General features: G+C 40.6%; 2 protein-coding genes across 2 annotated transcripts in view; one reads left to right on the top strand and one right to left on the bottom strand.

Moving 5' to 3' along the window:
- Positions 1-7,326, top strand: part of RBKS (ribokinase) — a gene marked incomplete at both ends in the record, with an annotated part of 61,247 nt that extends 53,921 nt beyond the window's left edge. Inside the window, one exon of the mRNA XM_084236027.1 lies at positions 7,153-7,326. Coding sequence (XP_084092153.1) covers positions 7,153-7,326 — 174 coding nt within the window. The remainder of the gene's footprint in view (positions 1-7,152) is intronic.
- Positions 7,327-9,393: 2,067 nt separating this feature from the next.
- MRPL33 (mitochondrial ribosomal protein L33) overlaps positions 9,394-21,960 on the bottom strand; it is a gene marked incomplete at both ends in the record, with an annotated part of 64,620 nt that continues 52,053 nt past the window's right edge. Inside the window, 2 exons of the mRNA XM_084236026.1 lie at positions 9,394-9,443; positions 13,444-13,550. Of these exons, the coding sequence (XP_084092152.1) occupies positions 9,394-9,443; positions 13,444-13,550 (157 nt within the window). The remainder of the gene's footprint in view (positions 9,444-13,443; positions 13,551-21,960) is intronic.

The raw sequence follows: 21,960 nt of genomic DNA, 5'->3' as shown, positions 1-21,960 counted from the left end.
GTTCTTGTATGCATAAATAATCTTAAAAATTGCCATGTCTAAAGGGAAGCGCAAAGACTATGAGCTATCAAAAGAGAAAGGGATTTTTCAACTTGGTGATTTCCTTCCCTCTTCTCCCTCCCTGCCTGCCTGGATCAAACATTTACCGTGCGATGTAATGTGAACAGAGTGTGGAATCAACTGAGCCCAGTGTATACTGCAGCTCTGCCATGTACTAGCTGCGTGATCCTAAGCCTATTTGTTAATGTTGCTAAGATTGAAGTCCTTCAGATGTATGTGTGGGGTCACTGTCAAGACAAAATGCGGCCAGTCTTGTGAGCATGTATAAAGTCCCAACTTTGTTGCCTCTTGATGCAAACAGAAGTCCATGCCCTTCCTTACCCTTGCACGCCCCTGGGAAGGTCAAGTAGTCCTTTCCCGCCTCTTTCTTGCCAAAATCTCATGGCGCTTTTCCACTGTTGGATGTAATGTGACTTTGAAGGTAGTGTTTCCTGATCTCCAGGTCTTTGAGCTGATGGCCCCTGTCAGCCAGAAGCCTCCCTCCTTCTTGGTTTTTGAACTCAGAGGGCTGACTGCTGCCCTCTTTCTGAAGAAGAATGTGGTGCCCCACCCCTGCCATCACACTTTGGTGAAGGGTGTGCTCGGGAAGACTTAAGGGAGCGGGGCCTTCTGAAGGAGGGAAAGGGATTTTGCAGACAAGTGTAAAAAGGTTAAGACCAGAGCAACCAGTGCCTTTCAGATTAGACACTGAGCAAAGGGGACTTGACCAAACAGCCCGAGTGGGAGAAGGGCCTGGAGAGAACCAGTGTCCGAAGAATATGTGTGGGCTGAGCAGAGGGTGTGCAGAGAGCAAGGGTTCGAGGGACTGCTGTAAGGGATGAGAAGTAGTAGCAGGTGTTAGTTCTGTTGATTGATTTTGGGTAGAAGACTAAGAAATAGGGAATGACATATTCACCTGCGCCCTGTGCTTTGCAGGAGATGTTCATCGTTTCACTTGTATTTATAAGAAATTTAAGTTAAAAATTTCTAAGTCAGAGAGCTTACATTAATTTTCCCAAATGTCACAAAAACAGTGGGGAAACCAAGATTCAAATACAGATCTTTCTGATTTCAAAGCCTGTACTGTCAGGAGAAAGAAACATTTTTAGTGGAAAACTGAGAGCCTTAATTCCACCTCTGTGTAAGAACAAATAGTTCCAATATGCCAATCATAACATTTAATTAAGTCTGGCCCACATTAAGTCTTATTAATTACCCCAACCATGCACTTTAGAGTGAACCAGCAGTAGGCCCAGGGCACTTAGGAGACACTGCCAAAGTTTTCAAACTTTATACTCCTGCATGACTTAATTCCCTCCACATCACAACCTTTAAAAAAAAAAAAATCAACTTTTTCAAGATACAGTTTCATATATAAGATCATGCCCATGTTAAGTGTATGATTCAAAGAGTTTTTGTGGAGTGTGCATTTAACCACCACGACAATCACAATATAGAACTTTCTATTCACCCCAGAAAGCTCCCTGTGCAACCCTGTGCAGCTCATGTTCTCCAGCCCCTGGCTGTCTGTTGCTATCCTTGTACTTGTCCTAGAATTTCATATAAATAAAATCATACAATACGGTACAGTCTTTTGTGCGTAGCTTCTTGCACTTAGAATGTTTCTGAGATTCATCCATAGTAGCAGGTCTTTCCTTTTTATTGCTAAATATTATTCCATTATATGGACGTACCACATTTATTTACACATTCATCAAATCAAGGACATCTGGATTATTTCCAATTTGGAGCCATTATAAATAATGCTGCTATAAACTTGAACATTTTGGTTTTTTGTGGATCTGTGTTTTCATTTCCCTGAGATACATAAATACCTAGGAGTAGAATTGCTGGATAATATGGTTAAGTATATATTGACTACTATAAACTGCCAAGTTATTTTCTAAAGTGTCCATTTTTTCCTCCCCACAAACCATGAATCCCAATTGCTCTACATCTACTCCAAAAGGTAGTAGCTTCAGTCTTTTTTTTTTTTTTAAGATTTATTTATTATTTATTTATACAAGCACTGGGTACAGTCAGAAGTGTGGGAGGGTGAGAGAATTCACCAGAACCAGAGCGGGGAGCAGAACAGGCAGAAGGATGAAGTACACTGCTGAGGGGAGCAGCGGGCGGCAGGAGAGGTCTGCGCGCCATGTGGGACCCTCACCCAGTGGCAGGGAATCGAACTGGCACTGAGGCTGTGCTGCTTCGCAAGCCAGCGCTCAACTACTGCGCCACCAGGGAGGCCCTAACTTTAGTCTTTCTAACGAATGTGTGGTGTTGCATTATCTCATCATGTCTTGAATTTGCATTTCCTTCGTGTGTGATGACATTACGCAACTTTGGAGCATCTGGCTGTATGCTTGTTTGCTCTCGATAGATCTTGGATGAAATCTCTGTTCAGATACTTTGCCCATTTTTAGTAGGTTGTTTCTTAGTGGGTTGCGTTAATTGAATTAGACATGTCCTTTATCAGGTATGTTTTCCAAATATTTTCTCTCAGTCTGTGACTTGTCTGTTGATATTCTATTGAAGGACAGAAGTTTTTAATTCTAATCACATCCAATTTATCTGCTTTTTTTTTTAATGTTTCATGCTTAACACCAGGTTACAAAGATTCTCCTCTGTTTTCTTCTAGATATTTTGTTGTTTTAACTGTTACACTTTGATCTGTGACCCATGTGGAGTTATTTTTTGTGGATGGTGGTAGGTAAAGGTCCTGTTTTTGTGTGAGGACAGCCCCTTGGCTCAGTACCATTCGTAAAAAGACTGTCCCCTTTTCCATTGAATTATCTTATTTAAAATAAATTGGCCTTATATGTGTGGATCTATTTCTAGACTTTTTTCTCTGTTCGAGTGATCTACAGGTCTAATTTTACCTCAATATCCCACTGTTTGATTACTGTATCTTATGGTAAGTCTTGAAATCAGATAATTTACATCTTCAATTTTGTTCTTTTTCAAACTTGTTTTGTCTATTTTGGGTCCTTTGAATTTCCAAATATATTTTAGAATCAGTTTGCCAACTTCTAAAAATTGCCAGCTGCAATTTTTATTGGACTTGCATTGAATCTACATATCAGTTTAGGGAGAATTGATATCTTTAACAACATTGAGTTTCCAGTTCATGATTGTAGCTTATTTCAACACTTATTTTTCTTTAAATTCTCTCTTACCATACTGAGTGTATAAGTTTAACTCAAAATATTTTATATTTTTGATATTATAAATGGTATTGCTTTCACCATTTTCATTTTTTATTAATTACAAGTAGAGCATATAGAATTATTAATTTTTTGTTTGCTTTTTAGAATATTGAACTTGTATCCTGTTACCTTAATAACTATTTGTAATAAGTTTTTTGCTGGATTTCTTAGGATTTTCTACATAGGAGATTATACTGTCTGCAAAGAAAAATTCTTATTACTGTCTTTCAATTTTGAATGCCTTTCTTCTTTTTTCCTTATATTATTGCACTAGGTAGGCAATCCAGTATGCTATTAAATAGAAATGGAAGCAGTCATCCTTAATTTGTTCTCAAAATAAGGGAGGGAGCTTTCTAAGTATAATGTTAATTGTAGATTTCGCATAAATGCTCTTTATCAAGATTATCAGATTTTATCTTCTCTTCCAAATTTGCTGAATTTTATTATGAGATAGAATTTTTCTTCCCCGCCCCCAAAGATTTATTTATTTATTTATACAAGCACTGGGTACAGTCAGAACATGGGAGCGTGAGAGAATTCACCAGAGCCAGAGCGGGGAGCAGAGCAGGCAGAAGGACCGAAGTACACTGCTGAGGGGAGCAGCGGGCGGCAGGAGAGGTCTGCGCACCATGCGGGACCCTCCTCCGGTGGCCGGGGAGCAGCTGGGGATCGAACCGGCGCTGCAGAAGCTGCGGGCAGCCTCGCAACCCAGCGCTCAACCGCTGCGCCACCGGGGAGGCCCGAGATAGAATTTTTCAAATGCTTTTTCTACTTATATTGAAATTATCATAAGGATTTTAATATAGTGAATTACATTGATTTTTCATTCCTGGAATAAGCCCTACTTGCTAAAAAATTTCAAAGTGTTTTTCTACTTCTTGAGGGCAATGATCTGTCGTTTTGGTTTTTTCCCCCTGTAGTGTCATTGTCTGATTTTGGTGTTGCAGTAACGCTGGCTTTATGAAATTTTTTGGAAAGCATTTTCTTGACCTTCTGTTTTCTGAAAGAATTTCTGTAGAATTCGTATTCACTCTTAACATTTGGTAGAATGTTCCAGTGAAGTCATCTAGCTTCACTAGAGTTTTCTTTACAGGGAAACCTCCTCTTTTTAATACCAGAAGGACTTATTCTGCCATGTCTACCAACACAATGAGTACAGGGAAATCAAGTTGTGAAAATCACCATCGCCTAAATAGTGATTCCAGCACTCACACCTCCACCCAGCATCACTTCTCTGGCTTTGGCTAGAGTGGGAAGCAGTTTAAGTGATTTCAAAATAGTCTTTTCACACATTGGTGCAAGCGTTTTTAAACTTTCTTTAAAATCTTATCTATATCCAATACACTCCTAGCCAACAAGAGTGTGCAAAACTGCTTTCTGTGAGGTGCTCGAAAGAATTCCCTCCACCCTGTGCTTCCACTGTTTCATCTCCCAATCCCCCTCCCCCCACCCCAACCCTGCTTCCCCAGCATACAGAGTTTTTGGCTTTACCTAATGGAGAAATTTCTCCAGTCTCCACTTAAGTGCATGTATTGCTAACCTTTTTTTATGAATAACTGCATGCTTTTCCATTATAAGAAAATCTATCAAGGTTAATTGATCCATTCTCCTATTGGCTAAATAGTCACAGTATCGCCAGTGCTTTGCCTTTGGAAACGATGCAGCAACAAGCATCTTTGCATATGTATGAAGGAGCTTCTGTGGGAATTTCCCGAGGCAGGATTGCTGAGTCAAGGGACATACACGTTTCTCATTTTACTGGACAGGAATGTGAGAGTCTTGCACTGGCAGTACTCAAGAGTAACTTCACCCTCTCCACCTTCACTGCTCTAACAATCTTACTATTTTATCAATCTGATAGTTAAAATTTATTATTTTAATTGCATTTTCTTTGCTAGTAATTGAGCATCTTTCCATGTTTGTTCATTGACCATTTACATTTCCTTTTTTGAAATTGCTTATCTGTATTTTGCCTATTTTTACCTGGATTTGTCTTTTTGAGCAATTTGAAGCTATTGAATATTAGGAATATGTCATGTGTATTGGAAGAATTTTCACCAAACCTGTTTTTCTTCATTTGACTTTACTTACAGTGTCCTTGGACATTTAACTTTTTAAACGTTTTTATAAAATTAAAACCTGTTTTTTTCTCATCAAGGCCTTTGGGTTAGATTCTTGCTTATGGTTTTCTTGCTTGGGGTTGTACAAATATTCATCTAAATTTTCATAATAAATTTTCATATTATGTTATTGTTTTATTATTGTTTTATTTCTTACATTTTAAGCCTTTATCTAGAATTTAATTTTGTAGGAAGGAATGAAGACTTAGAATCTTGGAGGTTGCCATAACTAAATGTCTTGTGACACACTCCATGTTTTCATAATATACACTTCACTCAGCTCATAATTCCTGTTTCAGACCTCTCTTATCACCCTGCTATACCATATACCAAGGGACAGCAGGGAACACGTCTGTCTCTCCGTCATTTCCTGCAGACACGTTTAAGGCATTCCAGAAATGCTCATGGGGGAAGGAAAGTGTTGAATTCACACCTGCATTACTGTGTGACAAGTTTGATGTTGACTGCTCTGTCTGGGTAAACAGGGGGAAATATCATTCTCCTTAAAGCCATTAACTTCATGAGCTCACTTCCTCCTCCAGGGTCTTTGTTCTTTGAGGCCTCCCTTCTCATTCTGCAAGGACTCCCTTCTTAAAGGTTTTCTTCAAGCGCTTAAATTCCAGCAGCATTTATAAATCACTATTTCATATTTAAGCTGCAGTGGGTTTTACTCCTTTTGTAGTGCTTATCACTGTGCTGGCCACATAATTTATTAAATACTTGACTGCAACTGAAACAATCTTGCATACCACGGCCCTTTATAAAGGCTCAAATGTAGCCTGAAGATTTGTGGGGAAAGCTCTCAGGTCTAAGAAACCAGCAAACTGGGAAAAATTGGGAAATGACCCTGAAAACGGTTTAGAATACCAGAGTGATTTTTCAAGTGACACTATAAATCACATTTAAATTATTTGAAGCACATTTGTTAGACGGATATAGGACTAAGTACTACTGCCCTGCCTGAAGGCAGAGTCAACAGGCTGTTTTTCTGTTCCCGTGGAGCCTTGTGTGACCTTCACCAACTTGGACCTTTGGAGCTTGAGAAAAATGGAAAGAAATCTGGTAGGAGTTCATACTGATAAGTGGCCGAATGAGGGAGAAGAATTAAATCTCCCAGAGAATAATCCCAAATGATTTACAATTCCACCCTCAGGAAAGTAGATCACAACTCCTCACACCGTTAAGTTGGATCATGCTTTGTGACTTGCTTCCAGTACAGTGTGAAATTGGGGAGCAGAGTAACTTTACAGCAGAGAACGCCAACAAAGATCACCTTAGCCAAGTGATTGGGATTAAAATCAGTGATAAATTGCATTGAGAATATGTACCCTTGACGTGATGAGGACACTTCACCTCTGTGGTCTTCCTCCCCAAAACCATTCAACTATAGTCTAACCATGAGAAAAAAAAGACACCCCAACTGAGATACATTCTACAAAATATTTGACCAGTCCTCAAGACTATCAAGGTGACTTAAAAAAAAAAATGACAAAGAACCTCACTGCCTACTGGATGATCCTGGAACATGTCTAGAAAAAGGACATTAACCATACGCCATAAAGTATGGCATAAGGTTAATAATGATCGCTGTGATTTCATTAATTGTGACAGTAATGTGTTTAGAGAACTGGGTGTGGAGTATATGGAAATTCTCTGTGCTATCCTTGTATCTTATGAATTTGAAACTATTCTTAAAAGTGTGTATGTATTTACATATTTTTACAATACTGTCTAGGCAACAGATCACTACATGCTTATGTCCACATCTGTACTTTTAATTACAGGGTGCTGGTGACAGCTTTGTGGGAGCTTTGGCCTTTTACCTGGCTTACTTCCCAAATCTGTCCTTGGAAGAAATGCTCAAGAGATCCAATTTCATCGCAGCAGTCAGCGTCCAGGCTGCAGGAACACAGTCATCTTACCCATACAAAAAAGACCTGCCACTTAATCTGTTTTGATTGCTGGTAACTTCAATACATATATATATATATGTGTATATATATATATACACACACACACACACACACATACACCTGGAAATAAAATATTCTTGTAGGTATTCACTCTGAACCAGCAGCTTACAATAAAATGTTACTCTCTCCTTTCTTTGCAAGTATTGTTGACTTACTAAGTCATCCTCAAGCTTTCATTTCTTTGCTTTTCATGCAGCCAGAATGGATTCAACCACCAGGACAAACATCACCATTTCAGAAACGAGTAAACTGTATGCCAACAGGCCATGAATGCCACCCATGTACCATAAAGCAAGGGTTGAAGTGTCTAGAGTCAATGAATGTTAAATAAGAGGGGGCAGATGTATTGGATCACTCAGGCAATTCCTAAGAAAGATGACATTCAGCTTTAGTGTTACAAAACTTCTGGTTTTGCAAAAAAATCTGAAGTTCGAGTGTTTACTGAAGTCTTTTAAAGTATCAGCAACTGACTTAAAAAATGTAAACACCACCTGTGGACTCCATTCAACCCATGTACTGAATAGACAGTCATTTTTTAAGCCACATTAAAAAAATTTTTTAAAGGTGATTCATGCACATCACAGACCCTTTACACTGGTCTTAGCTAGGAACAGGCAATGGGTTTTTCATATAACTAGAGACCATTCTGTATAGTTTCAACCTAAAAATAGCCTGAACCTCACCTATTACTGCTTTGAACCAGAGCTTTAACAAAAGATGCCACAAAATGACTATAATACCACAAGCCTCTAAAACTCAACAATTTTCTATATCTAATTCAATTTCCTCCAGTCAGAGACTGCGCCGTGGGGACTTTTTTTTTTTTTTTAAGATTTAATTATTTATACAAGCACTGGGTACAGTCAGAAGCACGGGAGGGTGAGAGAATTCACCAGAGCCAGAGCAGGGAACAGAGCAGGCAGAAGGACCGAAGTACACTGCTGAGGGGAGCAGTGGGCAGCAGGAGAGGTCTGCGCGCCATGTGGGACCCTCGCTGGCCGGGAATCGAACTGGCGCTGCAGAGGCTGATGGGCAGCTTTGCAGCCCAGCACTCAACCGCTGCACCACCAGGGGAGGCCTGACAGTACTGGTTTCTTAATGCTTGTCACCACAGTGGGCATCCCATCCTTGTCCCATGTAAGTGGTTTACACAGAGTGAGACATGAAGTATCTGTGCTCAAAATATGAGCTGGTCCTTTTTATCTTCAGCCAGAAATTTGGTTAGACAACTGGGCAATTTTGAAATCTGTGGGAAACAGTAATTTAAGAAAAAGTGTAGAGATCTGGGTAGGGCAGGAGTCCCTACCTGAACATTGTGGATCATCAGTGAAATTTCCAAGCTAGTTAGCTGTGCATTACCATCATGCCCCCCAAAATACACTACAGACTCTCATTTAAAAAATAGCAAAAACAAAACCCAAGTGATAGGGGAGTCCAAAGCCACTCTAGAAAATTAGAATCTGCCCTAGTGACCAGCTTTAGAATATGGACCAATGGCATTTGCCCCTAACTATATAAAGTACAAATCCAAAAACACGTTTTCATAGTTTCTTCCATGTTGAAAAGCGGGCACTCTTATTCCTGTTCACCCTTACCATCTTATCACACAAGAGCTTTTCTAAGATCACTCTGGAGTATGACTCTGCCTTTTCTATAAAGTAGAAGGAGACTGCTGGAAACTCTTGCACAAGTCTCATGGAAAAATTTCTTCTATTACATGAAACAATGGCTATTTTTTAGCAATGTGGTTGTTTTTATTTCAAATAGTAGAGGAAAACATCACTGAGAGACAATAGTACAGGCTATTTTAGTATTTTTTATTAAGGGCTATAAAAATATCCAGAAAGATAAATAAATGTGATGCAATGATATATGTCCTAATATGAAGAACTTTCTTTCACTGCATTGTTTAACTTCACAATGGCCTTCGAATCACAGGAGGCAGTGATGCCTTGCCATTTCCTCTTCTTTTATTACACACTGCAGTTTCTCAATCAGAGTCCCACCCTCAGTCTTCTCATTTATAAATCAAATTCACTTGCAATCCATTGTTTACAGGGAGCGTATTTTTTTCTGTTCCACAAAGAGGACTCTTTTTCTCACTGTAGGAAGGGGGAAAAAAAGATTATAGAAGACTAAAAAGTATCACCATATTTTAATAAAAATATTTAGCAGATCATGAGCCTTTCCTTGCTCTTATTTTACTATTCCCTTGACATGAGAATGGAGATGACTTGCAAACTCAGTTCCTCAATGTCAGAGACCAGAGAAGACTGGAAAAAACAGTAAGGAAAACAAGTGAAGGTCCACTGGCCAATGTGGCATCCTTGATACTCCACAAGGTCACACTGCGACCATTGTGAAATAAGACACATATTACATTGTATGCAGAGATATTTTAACCTAAATAGAAGCAGTGCAGCTCCTTCAAAGTCCAAGGAGACTACAAAGCATTATAAAATGATAGTAAAGAACCAAAATAGTTTCCCATCAGAAAATATTTACTGCAAAAAATACTCCCCCCAGGGTTTCCTATCAATATATGGAATTAGAAAATGGGTTAAAAAAAAGATTTTTATCTCCCTGATAACCAGTCAGGAGATCATCTAAATGACTCTAAATGACCCTGAATAGGAGTGACTAATAAAGACAAGTCTTTATGCATGCAAATTCTTTAGTCATGAAAATAGTTTTCCTGCAATTTCCTTCCTTATGAGGGATAACTCAAACTCCCTCAGGTTATTGCCAGCTCCACAGTAAGTACTCAGTGTGTGCCGAGTTGAAATGACACAGTGCTATCCACAAACAAACTCATTTTCTATCAAAATATTTGCAGTTTAATTCATAGAAGAATGAATCTGTCAAGTTCTTTCCCAAGTTCTAACCTAAATCTATTCTGCTTCAATTAGTCTTTATTGTCTTGTTCAGTCATCCAAAGAATTAAAACTGACAAGTTTTCATTTTCTTAATTATATAAAGGTTTATCATTAAGAAATTTTAATAAGCTTATGCCTCAGCCTTTAATCCTCCTTGCAAATGTGCATCTTGTTTTATAGGAGGAAAAAGGGTTTGAAAAGACAGAGGCTAATTCTAGCCATCGAGTATGTTATGAAATGCTCTAAGAACTGGCAATTTTTCTGATCCCTTACCCAATATCCTTAATAAAGCACACTGATAAAACATTACCCTTTAACTATTTACTCATTACAGGGAAAGATGCCATGCTATTTTAGTACCCTGAGCAATGGGGCAGGCCCAAGGCAAACATAGCACAAGTCTACAGGGCACTCAGTAGGTGGGCAGAAAGCCAGGCAGTCTGCTGTCCCAGAACATTCTCTTCTTCAGAAATTACAAAGTTGTACTGTCAAGGCTCAGCCCATTCCTTATCAGTCAAAAGTTCTAATCTTCTGTTTGAAATTAATCTATGAATCTTTTCTCCCACTTTGAACTTATGGTCAGAACTTTTCATGGTTGTATCATTTCCCAATCTCAAGACTTAAAATCAGTATGACAAATAAGTTCCTAGTTCCTAACACTTTCTTCCTCCATACTATGGACAAAAAGCCCAATACATTTTTATACCACAGATGGTTATTTAATCAATATTAATTTTGTACAAAAAGTCCTAAAAAAAAAAAACCTCTAAAGGAGTCAGAATGCTAGAAAAACAATTACTTTCTCATAAAGTTAGTCACTAAGTTTTCACTAGCTGGCACCAGGAAATCGGAGAAGGGCAACCACACCAATCCAATATCATACTGCTTTGGTCTGAATGTCTGTGTCCCCACAAATTCATACGCTGAAGTCCTAAGTTCCAGAGATGAAGGCGTTGGAGGTTGAGTCTTTGGGAAGTGCTCAGTCATAAGAGTAGAACCTTCAAGAGTAGGATTAATGCTTTTATAAAAGAAAGCCCATAAATGACTAACCCTGGTAGCCCATTTGTAACACAATCTTGTTCGTCTTCCGCAAAAAAAAGGTAAAGTAAAATAAAACAGACCCCATGGCTTGCTTGCCTTTCTACCATGTGAGGACAGAAAGCACTGGCTATGAACAAAGAAGGCCTTCATTATGAAGCACCATACTGGCACCTTGAACTTAAGATTTCCCTTAGCCCCAGAACAAAGAAGTAAATTTGTTGTTTGTAAGTCACTCAAGTCCATGGTATTTTGTTCTAACAGCCTAAATGGACTAAGATGCACTTTTTATCACACTAATGTTCAACTGTAGGCGCTATCATCCTGAAATTCAGATTCTAATGACAGGTACAAACCCAGAATTATCTATTTTATTTTGATTCAGAATGGCAAGAAATTTGAACACCATAAAAACAAGGAAATTTTATTTCTGTTAAGGAAGTACTCCGGCAATTTTAAGATGACAACTATGCTTCTTGGAGTCTTTTTAAATGGCTCCTTACTTTTTTTTAAAGGTGATGTTATTTTTATTAGATACTGATGAATGCAACATAATGAACAGTGATTGGGAGACCTTCTGTACAAACTCTGAAGGCATGGAAATCAGAAGTAACAGTTAACAGCCAATCAAATCCCATGTACCAGTGAGTAGAGTTTAGCCTCCTGTGAAATCTCAGAGTACAGGTCCCTTACAGAGTGGCCTAAGGGCCCAGGCTTTGGGTAGCACAATCCTTAGTACCAATCTTTGTTTTGTCACACATTTTAGCTGCTTGTCCTCAACTAAGATCCGTGGCACACATCCCTTATCTGCCTGGAGATTAGCAGTGCTTTTGTTATGATTGATTCAATTCATGGCAGTGGAAGACTTGAGAACTTGTGTAGGTAAAAGCAAAGACAATTCTCCATTTAGTCTGGTTATTCACAAGAACTAGTTTCCTTTAAGGGATCAAAGCTTTTGGTGTCTATGCCATCCCTTTGTTGATATTTAAATTGTGAAGTTGGGTCCCTATTACTCCATCTTGGCCAAAAGCCAGAATCTGTATGTTCTTGTTCTTAATGAAATAGCTGATTATGAGGCTAAGTCCCTGTCTTTCATTCTATCATGGATTAATTTTAGGGAGTAAGAATCTGGTACCAGTTTCAATTCTGATCACCAACTGACCATCTTACAATTAAATTCTGACACTAATCTACCTGGAGGCAATGAGTAACTCAGAACTAGCCAGATGGAAGTGATGCACAGGACAGGGTATAAAAAGGGGCACGGGGCATTCATGCCCTCTGAGCACACCATGTTCCCTAAATCGCCATACCTTCACCAACCTATAAGCTCAAGTACAACCCTTAAGCAGCAATTATAAAGGGACAGTTTAGAAGAAACAGCATAAAAATAAAATGGCCTAGAGTTCTGAAATAATTTGCTGGCTAGCTTATTTTACATAAATCTGCTCATATAATCAAAAAAACCAGATAAGTTTCACCGCTGGCTAGCTGGTGCTGACTCTTTTGTTTATGAGCAAATAATCTGGCCTTGGGAACACTTCATTCTCTTGAACAAAAACTTCTATCCTACTAAGGCTAAAATTATGGCATTTTAGCAGATGATACAAAATGGAAATTGAAATTTCCTACTGTCCTGCACTAATATATAGACACCACACTCCTTTTATTAGAGCTGGACCTAATTATTGGCCATCATTGGACAAAGGATCCCAGGAGAATATTTACTCATGACACTATTCTCTTCTGTTTCCAGTACAATATAGCCTATTCTTTTCCATGGTTTGTTTCTTTGGTTAACTAATTCCTCCTAAAGAGGCTTTCCCTGATCTATCCTATGTAGAGGACAGGATAAAGGGGGGACCCACCTCCTCCAACTTTATCCAAACACCCTGCTTGTTTTTCTCAAAGCATTTAGCATAATTTGGGTTTTCTGCCCCCCCTCTTCCTTCCAAATCAGACTGTAAGCACTGAGAGTACAGAAACCAAGCCTGTCTCGTGTCCTATTATATCCCAGCACCTAGGATAGTAACTGGCAGCAGTAAACATTCAATACATACTCGCTGAATGAATGCTACAATGTCAAAAGGGCCACAAAAACTGCCAGCGATGTTTAGCATCAGTCTGGAAAGGGCAACAGGACTTGAGAGCATATGATTTATCTTAGAACGACGTCTCTGAATCTTACCAATGGGATCATAATGCAATAGAGTTAGTTTCTCCCGTAGTCGGCTTCTCTTAGTGTTGAAGGTGTAACCTGTCCCAGCTTCGCTCATCATTTTCACCAGAATGACTCTAAGATTAAAAAGCAAGCTGTTAAAAGCTGAGTAAATAGACTAAAATCAGCCATGCGGAATGGGACGTTTTGAGGACCCTATAGCAGTAATAGTTGTGGGACATCATTTGGCCCTAAGAAGGTTCAGTTCTAAGACAAAGTCTATGCTTTCCATAGACCACAATTTGGGAATCAGTTTTGATAATCAGAGTGCTTAGTAATGATCTAGCCAAAGCAGCAAGAACAAACCGCACTGTGGGACTAGACTCAGGCAGTCACCTCTCAGAAGAAGTCAGGAGGAGGATAAATACAAATGTACTGGTGGCACTTGCTGGCTTATCAGGAAACTGTAAAGATGGCAGTCTCAGAAGGCTCTATCTTCTAGGGAGGAGCCATAAAACCAGGAAGGGGCAAAATTAAGAGACTGGAACTTTTGCACTGTTAACTTGCAAAAACCTTGTTTTCCTTCATATTTCAATGAAGTTAAGAATCATCCAAAGCATAAACTTGATGTTTTGCCTCACTGAACCTTTAATACCTGTACTGTTTATTACTTTTTCATGTGTCTTGTCTCCCTAAGTAGAAGCAATTTTAGTTCTCATCTCTTTCCAGAATGAATTTGAGGCATCTGAGACATTACATATCTTTGCACCCCTTTCAGAGGTCAGCACAGTGCCTCATACATGGGAGGCATATAACATTTATTCACTGGCTTAGAGAAACAATTAGCCATTCATTCAACAAAGATTTAACATCTACTAAGAGTTTACGCTGTAGAAAATCCTACGGAAAATGCAAGGCTCTATCAGGCTGCATCTATATATTTTTTTTTGTTAACAGAATTACTCATTTGTTTTTTTAAGATTTATTTATTTATTTACACAAGCATTGGGTACAGTCAGAAGCGCGGGAGGGTGAAAATTCACCAGAGCCAGCGCAGGGAGCAGAACAGGCAGTGCTGAGGGGAACAGCGGGTGGCAGGAGAGGTCTGCGCGCCATGTGGGACCCTCACCGGGCGGCCAGGGATCGAACCGGTGCTGCAGAGGCTGCAGGCAGCTTCGCAACCCAGCGCACAACCGCTGCGCCCCCGGAAAGGCCCCACTTCTGTATTCTTAAGGCATGATTGTACAGTATGGAAGGTCAGTTGTGTCCACAAGGTGTATGAGGCAAGACATGTATGACAAATGTCAGAAGGGGGATATGAAGACCATGAGAATCAGGGAATATCTCTAAGGAAACCAGAAGCACAGGAGACCTCTACACAACTTGGGGGTGGAGGGTTCTAACAAATGGATTATGGGAAAAGTTACATGAATCAATATGATATTGGGAAGCAAAACACTAACATACACATTTTTCATTAACTTTAATCCAAAAAACCTAGTCTGAAGGATTTGTGATGTCTTGGATTAGAAGGAAAGACCGCTTTGGAAGCTTCACTTTTAAAAAGAAAATCTTCAGCAAATATCTGCAAAAATGATTTTGAGATACCAGTTTGGTATTTATTGTCTCACTTGGTACAGCATGAAATCTTTAATCTTTGCTATGTTTGCAATACTTATACCATGAATGAAAAAGATTACAAAACCAGCTCAGCGGTTTAATCAAGTCACAGTTTGTTCTGGTAGATCCCTGTATGGGTTCCAGATATGTAGTCCTTGATCTTCAATTTGAAGAAACAAATATGGTGGTAAGCCAGAGAGCACAGAGCCCCTGATGATTTGTTTAGGAACAAGACAGCAAGAGTACTTTGAATACTCACTTAAGTAGGTCTGCTGAGCTGGAGGGAATGTATTTTTTTGCAGTCAAGTGCTCTACTGAGTTATACCCCCTGGAAATGTATTTTTTTGAAAGTCTCAATGGGGCCAAAAGAACTCAAGTCATCTTCAAATCAACTTTAAGAAAACAGACACCAAATGTTAAGTTTGAAATAAGGATGTAGTGGCAGTAGCTGAACTAAAAACTAACACAAAGTTTAAAAAAAGAACCTTTACTTACTTTGACTTGCTCTTGGCAACTTTTTTGCAGAGGGAGGGTTGGATGAAAAAAGAAAAATATCAGTGTGTTATCTTTCTTACACAAAATTCACATAAACGTCAGTAACAACAAAAATATTTAAGTCATAAAGTAAGCCATGGATTATAACTCAAGTAACTATTCCCCAGCTATTAGGGATCCCGATAGGATTTTAGGGAAGAAAGATGAAACATCCAATCGAACCAACACAATTCTGGATGTTAAAAACTATGCTTTGTATAATCTCATTTCAGTTGGACTGGCTACTTTTTACATCTTTCTAGAGTAAGATCTGCTCCACCTCTTTCAAGGTGCAAATATTTGCCCTGGGAGAAGCCTCTTGTTGGACAAGTTAACCTATACAAACTGCAATGACCATCACATCAGACAGAGGAGGAAAACGAAATCTAACCGAGAAGCCAGCCTGGTGCAGGAAGAGCACGGGCTCGGGAGGCAGTGGGCTTCTTTCACAGCCCAATCTTATTAAACAGGGCAGATCGCTGCCCTGCCCCTCCGAGAAGTAGTTTCTTCATCTTTAGAGTTCGAAATCGGTGGGCAGAACTCCTGAAGTTTTTCCCAGTTCGAGTATCCAGTGACTCTGCTGACAGACCCCTGCGGGGGACGAGCCCCAACTCCTGCTGCCTGAACCCCAGGGTCCCTGCGAGCCGCAAGTGAACTGTGAACCAGCACCGCGAGCCCCCAGTACCCACTAGGCCCCGCAGGCAGGCGCGCCGCGGGGCATGCCGGACGCTGTAGTCCCGCAGGCCCGGCGGGTCCTCAGAAGCCGTTTGCCCGCCGGCTCGCAGACCCCAGCCCCACTGTTCCGGGGCCTTCCTGCCCGGGCCTCCCGCCCTCGCCGCAGGCCCGCTGCCTCTAGCCCCACTTACGGGAGACCAAGGACAGGAACATGGCGACGCACCCCCGACCACCTCCGTCAGAGGTCCAGGGGCCCGCAACAAACTGCTTCCGGGGCACAGGCCTATTCCGGAAGAGGATGGCTTTAGTGCACGGTGACGCCACTCCCCCTTCGTGTAAGTCCCGCCCCCCACCCCAGCCTCTGCCTTTTCCCTTCCTCTGTGCTGTTTTGCTCTTCTGCTGGAAATTTGCGTCCCCTTTCCTTCTCGAGAGGGATTTTGTTAGTGCTCGGATTCGCCCCCCAGTTCCTGACTTTTGAGTTAAAGTTAGGGGTTTTCCATACTTCACTAAATAATTGCAGCCACCTTGATTAGAGCTACAGAAACGCAGCCACTGTAAGCTGTCAGCCTCCGCAACCCCCCCCCCCCGCCCCCCGACCCCGCATCTTCTCAAAATGTTGTCCCAGACCAACTCCATATCCAGCTGGCTAAGCTCTCCCAGACCTTTCAGAGTTAGAAAACCCATTTGACTATCCCCCATTCCTTAATTAGCTGTTGGTTTTTAGGCACTCAGCACAGTGCCTGGCAATAGGGGCCAAATATCTGGATTTGGGAACTCTCACATAACTTGCCTGAGAACACGAAACTAGTAAGTGACAGAGTTAGAACTGAACCCTAGATCTTGTCAACTCCAACAACTCCTACCTTTCCACTAGACATCAGGACCTACCACTTTGCCATCAGCTTTTCATTTCTCTGCTAGTTGGCGCTTTCAACACCAAGAACTTCATTTGCTATCTCATTTCCCAAGAACTTCATTTGCTATCTCATTTCCCAAGAACTTCATTTGCTATCTCATTTCCCATCTAAAAACTGTAAGAGGAACCCCACGGCTCCTGGTTGGGTGGTGCAGTGCGGGTTCCCAGACAGCTGCCTGCTGCCTCAGCCACCAGGTGCAGCAGAGCTTGCCAGGACTGCGGAGCGCCTCACACACAATCAGCACTTTGGGATTCCCCACCTCTCCAATCTGTGATTTTATCTAGGTATTAAATCTTACAGATGTGTGAAATAAGATTCAACTTCATGGATTATCTTCACTGAAAGTAATAGAATTTTTTAAGAGAAAATTCGCCTCCGAAGTACATTTTTTTTCCCTCCTTTTTCTCATTAGGGCTGCTTTTGTCCTTAGTGGCTCTAATAGTTCCCTAATAAAACCTTTGGTCCTACTTTCCCATAACTTATCAGCAACCACCAAGCCCTCTGGAGCTGCCAAATCCTTTCCAGTTCATCTGCTAGCAAAGAGCTTCAGGTGTTCAATTATGTAAGGTTCCTTATCTAGGACATTTCTTTAGAAGAGATATAAGAGCATAGGACTGAAAGCCAAGGAACATGAATTCTAGTCTTTGTTCTATCATTTGGAAACTAAGTCAACTCAGGCCTCAGCATAATACTGTGAGGGCACTGGAACAGCAATTCTCAGTCCTGACCAAGTATGGGAGTCCTCGATGATCTTTTAACAGACCCAAATGCCAAGCATGAGTCACAGACTCTGCACAATATTTTCCCCCAATTTTTTATAAAGAAGCATTTTTCTAAAGTATTTTTATTTATTTTTTTAAGATTTATTTATGCATACAAGAAATGGGGTACAGGCCAGAGATGCAGGGGGTGAGAGGATTCACCAGAGAGAGTGGGGGGCAGAACAGGTGGACTGAAGTACACTGCTGAGGGGAGCAGCGGGGGAGCCAGGAGAGGTCCGCTGTGCCATGTGGGTATCTCCCTGGCCAGCCAGGGATCGAACTTGTGCTGTAGTGGTTGCAGAGTTTCATAGGCTGCATCTTAACCTCTTGGGCCACCAGGGAGGCCCCAAGAAGCATTTTTAATGTATCAAAATGTTGAAAGGATAAGCCAATGAACAAAGCATATCCCCAATTCAATAAATGTTAACATTCTGCTCTGTATTGAATAATATGTATGGTTTTTTTTTTGCAAACCTATGAAAGTAAATTGCAGACATCACATCCCTTCCCTCCTAAATGTTTAAGAATTTGTCTATCAACATCATTATAATTACAGTATTTTCATTCTTAGAGCAACAGTTTAATATATACAGTCTATATTTAAATTGTCTTTTATTAACTGGTTTCATGGTACAATTTTTAAAGTAACTGAGGAAGTTTCTTGCAGTGTCCTGTATTCTGGATGTCTGATTATCTTCTTGTGGTGTCATTTTATTTCTTCTGTTCCCTGTGTTTCATGTAAATTGGAAGGTAGCTCCGAGGACTTGAGTAGATTCCACTTAAAATATTTAAAAAAAAAAAAAAAAGATTTATTTATACAAGCACTGGGGAGTCAGAAGCGTGGGAGGGTGAGAATTCACCAGAGCAGGGAACAGAACAGGCAGATGGACCGAAATACACTGCTGAGGGGAGCAGTGTACGCTGCAGGAGAGGTCTGCACACCATGTGGGACCCTCGCTGGTGGCTGGGGATCGAACCAGCGCTGCAGAGGCTGTGGGCAGCTTCGCAGCCCAGCGCTTAACTGCTGTGTGTGCCACAAGGGGAGGCCCCCAATTAAAACATTTTTGATGAGAGGATTATCATCGGTGATACCAGGAGGTTAATGTCAGCTTGTTCCTCTGCTAGTGCTAAATTGAATGGGCTTTATATATTTCTCCATTAAAGAGGTAAAGTTTTTCTTCTCTTTCCAGTTATCTGTGGGGTGATCTTTCAGCATATTAGTATATTCTGTTCCACAACCTTTCACCTCATTTTTTGACATCCGCCAGTGAGCCTTCCTCAACTCCATCATTTGCCTATGGGAATGCGGAGTGGCAATTTCCTCATATCATTCCTTCTTCACTTTTTAACTAATTCTTTTATAAAGAGGTTTTCTTGTCACCAATTGCGGCTGACTTATACTTCTATCCTAAAAAGGTAAGGTAATGTTAACATATTTCTCTTTACCAATATCCAGAATAAGAAATTGACATGAATCATTTCCAGTGGTGAAGATATTTTTTTACCCTTTCTGTAGTTTTAATTTTTTTTAGTATCACTATAATGGATGCTTTCCCATTGTTTTATAATAACCATGGCCATTATTATTCTTAGTGGTTTAGCTTTTCTAAATTTGCCTTTCAAGTACCTTCAGCCTTGTCCAATGCTCTTTTGACACCCTTTCTTCCTTGCTTTCTGTTAGCAGCTGGCTCAGGTTAACCTTGTTCTTTCCCTGGCCAAAACCTGGAAACTACCACTTCTCCAAGGTACTCTGCTTCTTTTAGTGGGTGAGAGGGTCTGGGAGGGGCAGTTATGTAAAAGCCATGATCTGATGTACAGCCACTAGACTAGATTTACGTGGATTTTAAGCTTTCTTTTAAAACATGGAATCTTCAGTCAAATGAAATCTGTTTCAGAAGCTCAGTGCGCAAGAATGAAGCTTCATCTTTTAAGGGCTGTCCTCAGAACCTTGGTCTCCACCGGTCACAGAAACTCTAGACTAGGGAAGGGCCACATTCTCCTCCAGCCCCACTGCTCTGGATGCCAGTTTGATTTGAATGCCAACCACAGGGCCCTGGAACCTATTGTACTTCCCACTGTGTGGCCAAGCAGAGGCCTAGTCCAGGCAGGAGAGAGCCTTGGAGGCGCCTTCCCAGCAGCAGCAGCGGCAGGAACAGTCTAGCACAGAGGAACACTCAGAAATCTGGGCTGCCTCTAAGACGGGCAGCAGCAGTTTAGAAATAATTCAGATCAAGGTTATCTGCCACAAATTGAATATTTTGTGTGCCTCCAGAATTTCTAGGTTTAAACCTAATCCCCAATATGCTAGTGTTTGGAATTAAGATCTTTTTTTGGGGGGGTGGTCAGGTCATGAGGGTAGAACCCTCATGTATGGTGTTAGTGCCATAATAGCAGAACCTCTTCCTTCACCCCATCCAAATTGAGAAACCAACAGTCTACTACCTGGGAGAGGGTCCACCTCAGAACTCAGCCATGTTGGCACCCTGATCTCATACTTCAGCCTCTGGAATTGAGAAAAAAAATCTGTTGTTCATAAACCACCCATTTTTTTTTTAAATAATAAATTTTATTTTTATATTCCCCCATACAATTGCAAACGCCCCATTCTGACCCCAATCCTTCCCCTCCCGCCCCCCACCCCCCAAAAAGTGTCTCTGGTTCATAGTTTTTTGTTGATTTTGATTTTCACTTTCTTATATTCATTTTCCTGGTCCCTTATTTAAGTTTTCTAGATTCCTGCTATGAGTGAGACCATCCGGTATTTTTCTTTTTCTTTTTGGCTTATTTCGCTGAGCATGATCCCTTCCAGCGCCATCCATGTTGCTACAAATTGCATGTGTTTATCTTTTTTGAATGCTGAGTAATATTCCATGGTATATATGTACCGCATCTTCTTGATCCAGTCATCTATTTTTGGGCATTTGGGTTGTTTCCAAAGCTTAGCTATTGTAAACAGTGCTGCTATAAACATAGGGGTGCAGGTGCTCTTTGGAATTGATGTTTCTGTGTCCTTTGGGTAAATACCTAGGAGTGGAATTGCTGGATCATATGGAAGCTCTATGTTTAGTAGGTCCAGAAATCTCCACACAGCTCTCTATAGTGGTTGGACCAGTTTGCACTCCCACCAACAGTGCAGAAGAGTTCCTTTTTCTCCACACCCTCGCCAACATTTGTTGTTGCTAGTTTTTTTAATATGTGCCATTCTCACTGGTGTAAGATGGTATCTCATGGTAGTTTTGATTTGCATTTCCCTGATGACAAGTGATGTTGAACATTTTTTCATATGTCTGTTGGCCATTTGCATTTCCTCTTCAGAGAAGTTTCTTTTTAGCTCTTCTGCCCATTTTTTAACTGGATTATTTTCTTTGTTGTTGCTGAGTCTCATCAGCTCTTTGCAGATTTTTGTGATCAGTCCTTTATCATTAGTGTTGGGTGCAAAAATGTTCTCCCAGTTGGTGGGGTTTCTCTTTGTTTTTGTTATTGTCTCTTTTGCTGTGCAGAAGCTCTTTAATTTGATGTAGTCCCAGCTGTTTATCTTTGCCTTCACTATCACTGCTTTGGGTGATGTGTCTGTAAAGATGTCTTTGATGTGCAAATCCCGTAGTGTTTCGCCTATATTTCCTTCTATGTATTTTATGGATAAACCACCCATTTTATGGTTCTTATGGCAATCCAAATGGACTAAGACAGTCAGTATGTTTTTCAAAGAATCTGTCATCAAACTTTTGCTTCTTCTCCTTACTCCTTTCCATAGAATCTATTCTTGTAAAGGCCCTAGTGACCATCACAACATCACATCCTGTGGTCAATTCTGAGGCCTCATTTCACTCAGCATCTTTTAGCGTCATTTTACACAGTTGTTTATTCTTTCTTCCTTGAAACACTTTCTTCGCTTGGTGTCCAGGCGGCCTCTATTTTGGTTTTGCTCCTCCCTCATCAACAGTTTTCTCCATTTTAACCTTAACCCCGTTTTGCAATAGAAGCATGCCCAGAGCACAGTCCTTGAATCTCCTCTCAGCTCATACACCTCCCCTAATGTC

This window comes from Talpa europaea (genome assembly GCF_964194135.1).
Source record: "Talpa europaea genome assembly, chromosome: 6".
Taxonomy (NCBI): domain Eukaryota; kingdom Metazoa; phylum Chordata; class Mammalia; order Eulipotyphla; family Talpidae; genus Talpa; species Talpa europaea.
Note: the sequence above shows the minus strand (reverse complement) of the source record. Positions and strands in the feature narration are given on the sequence as shown.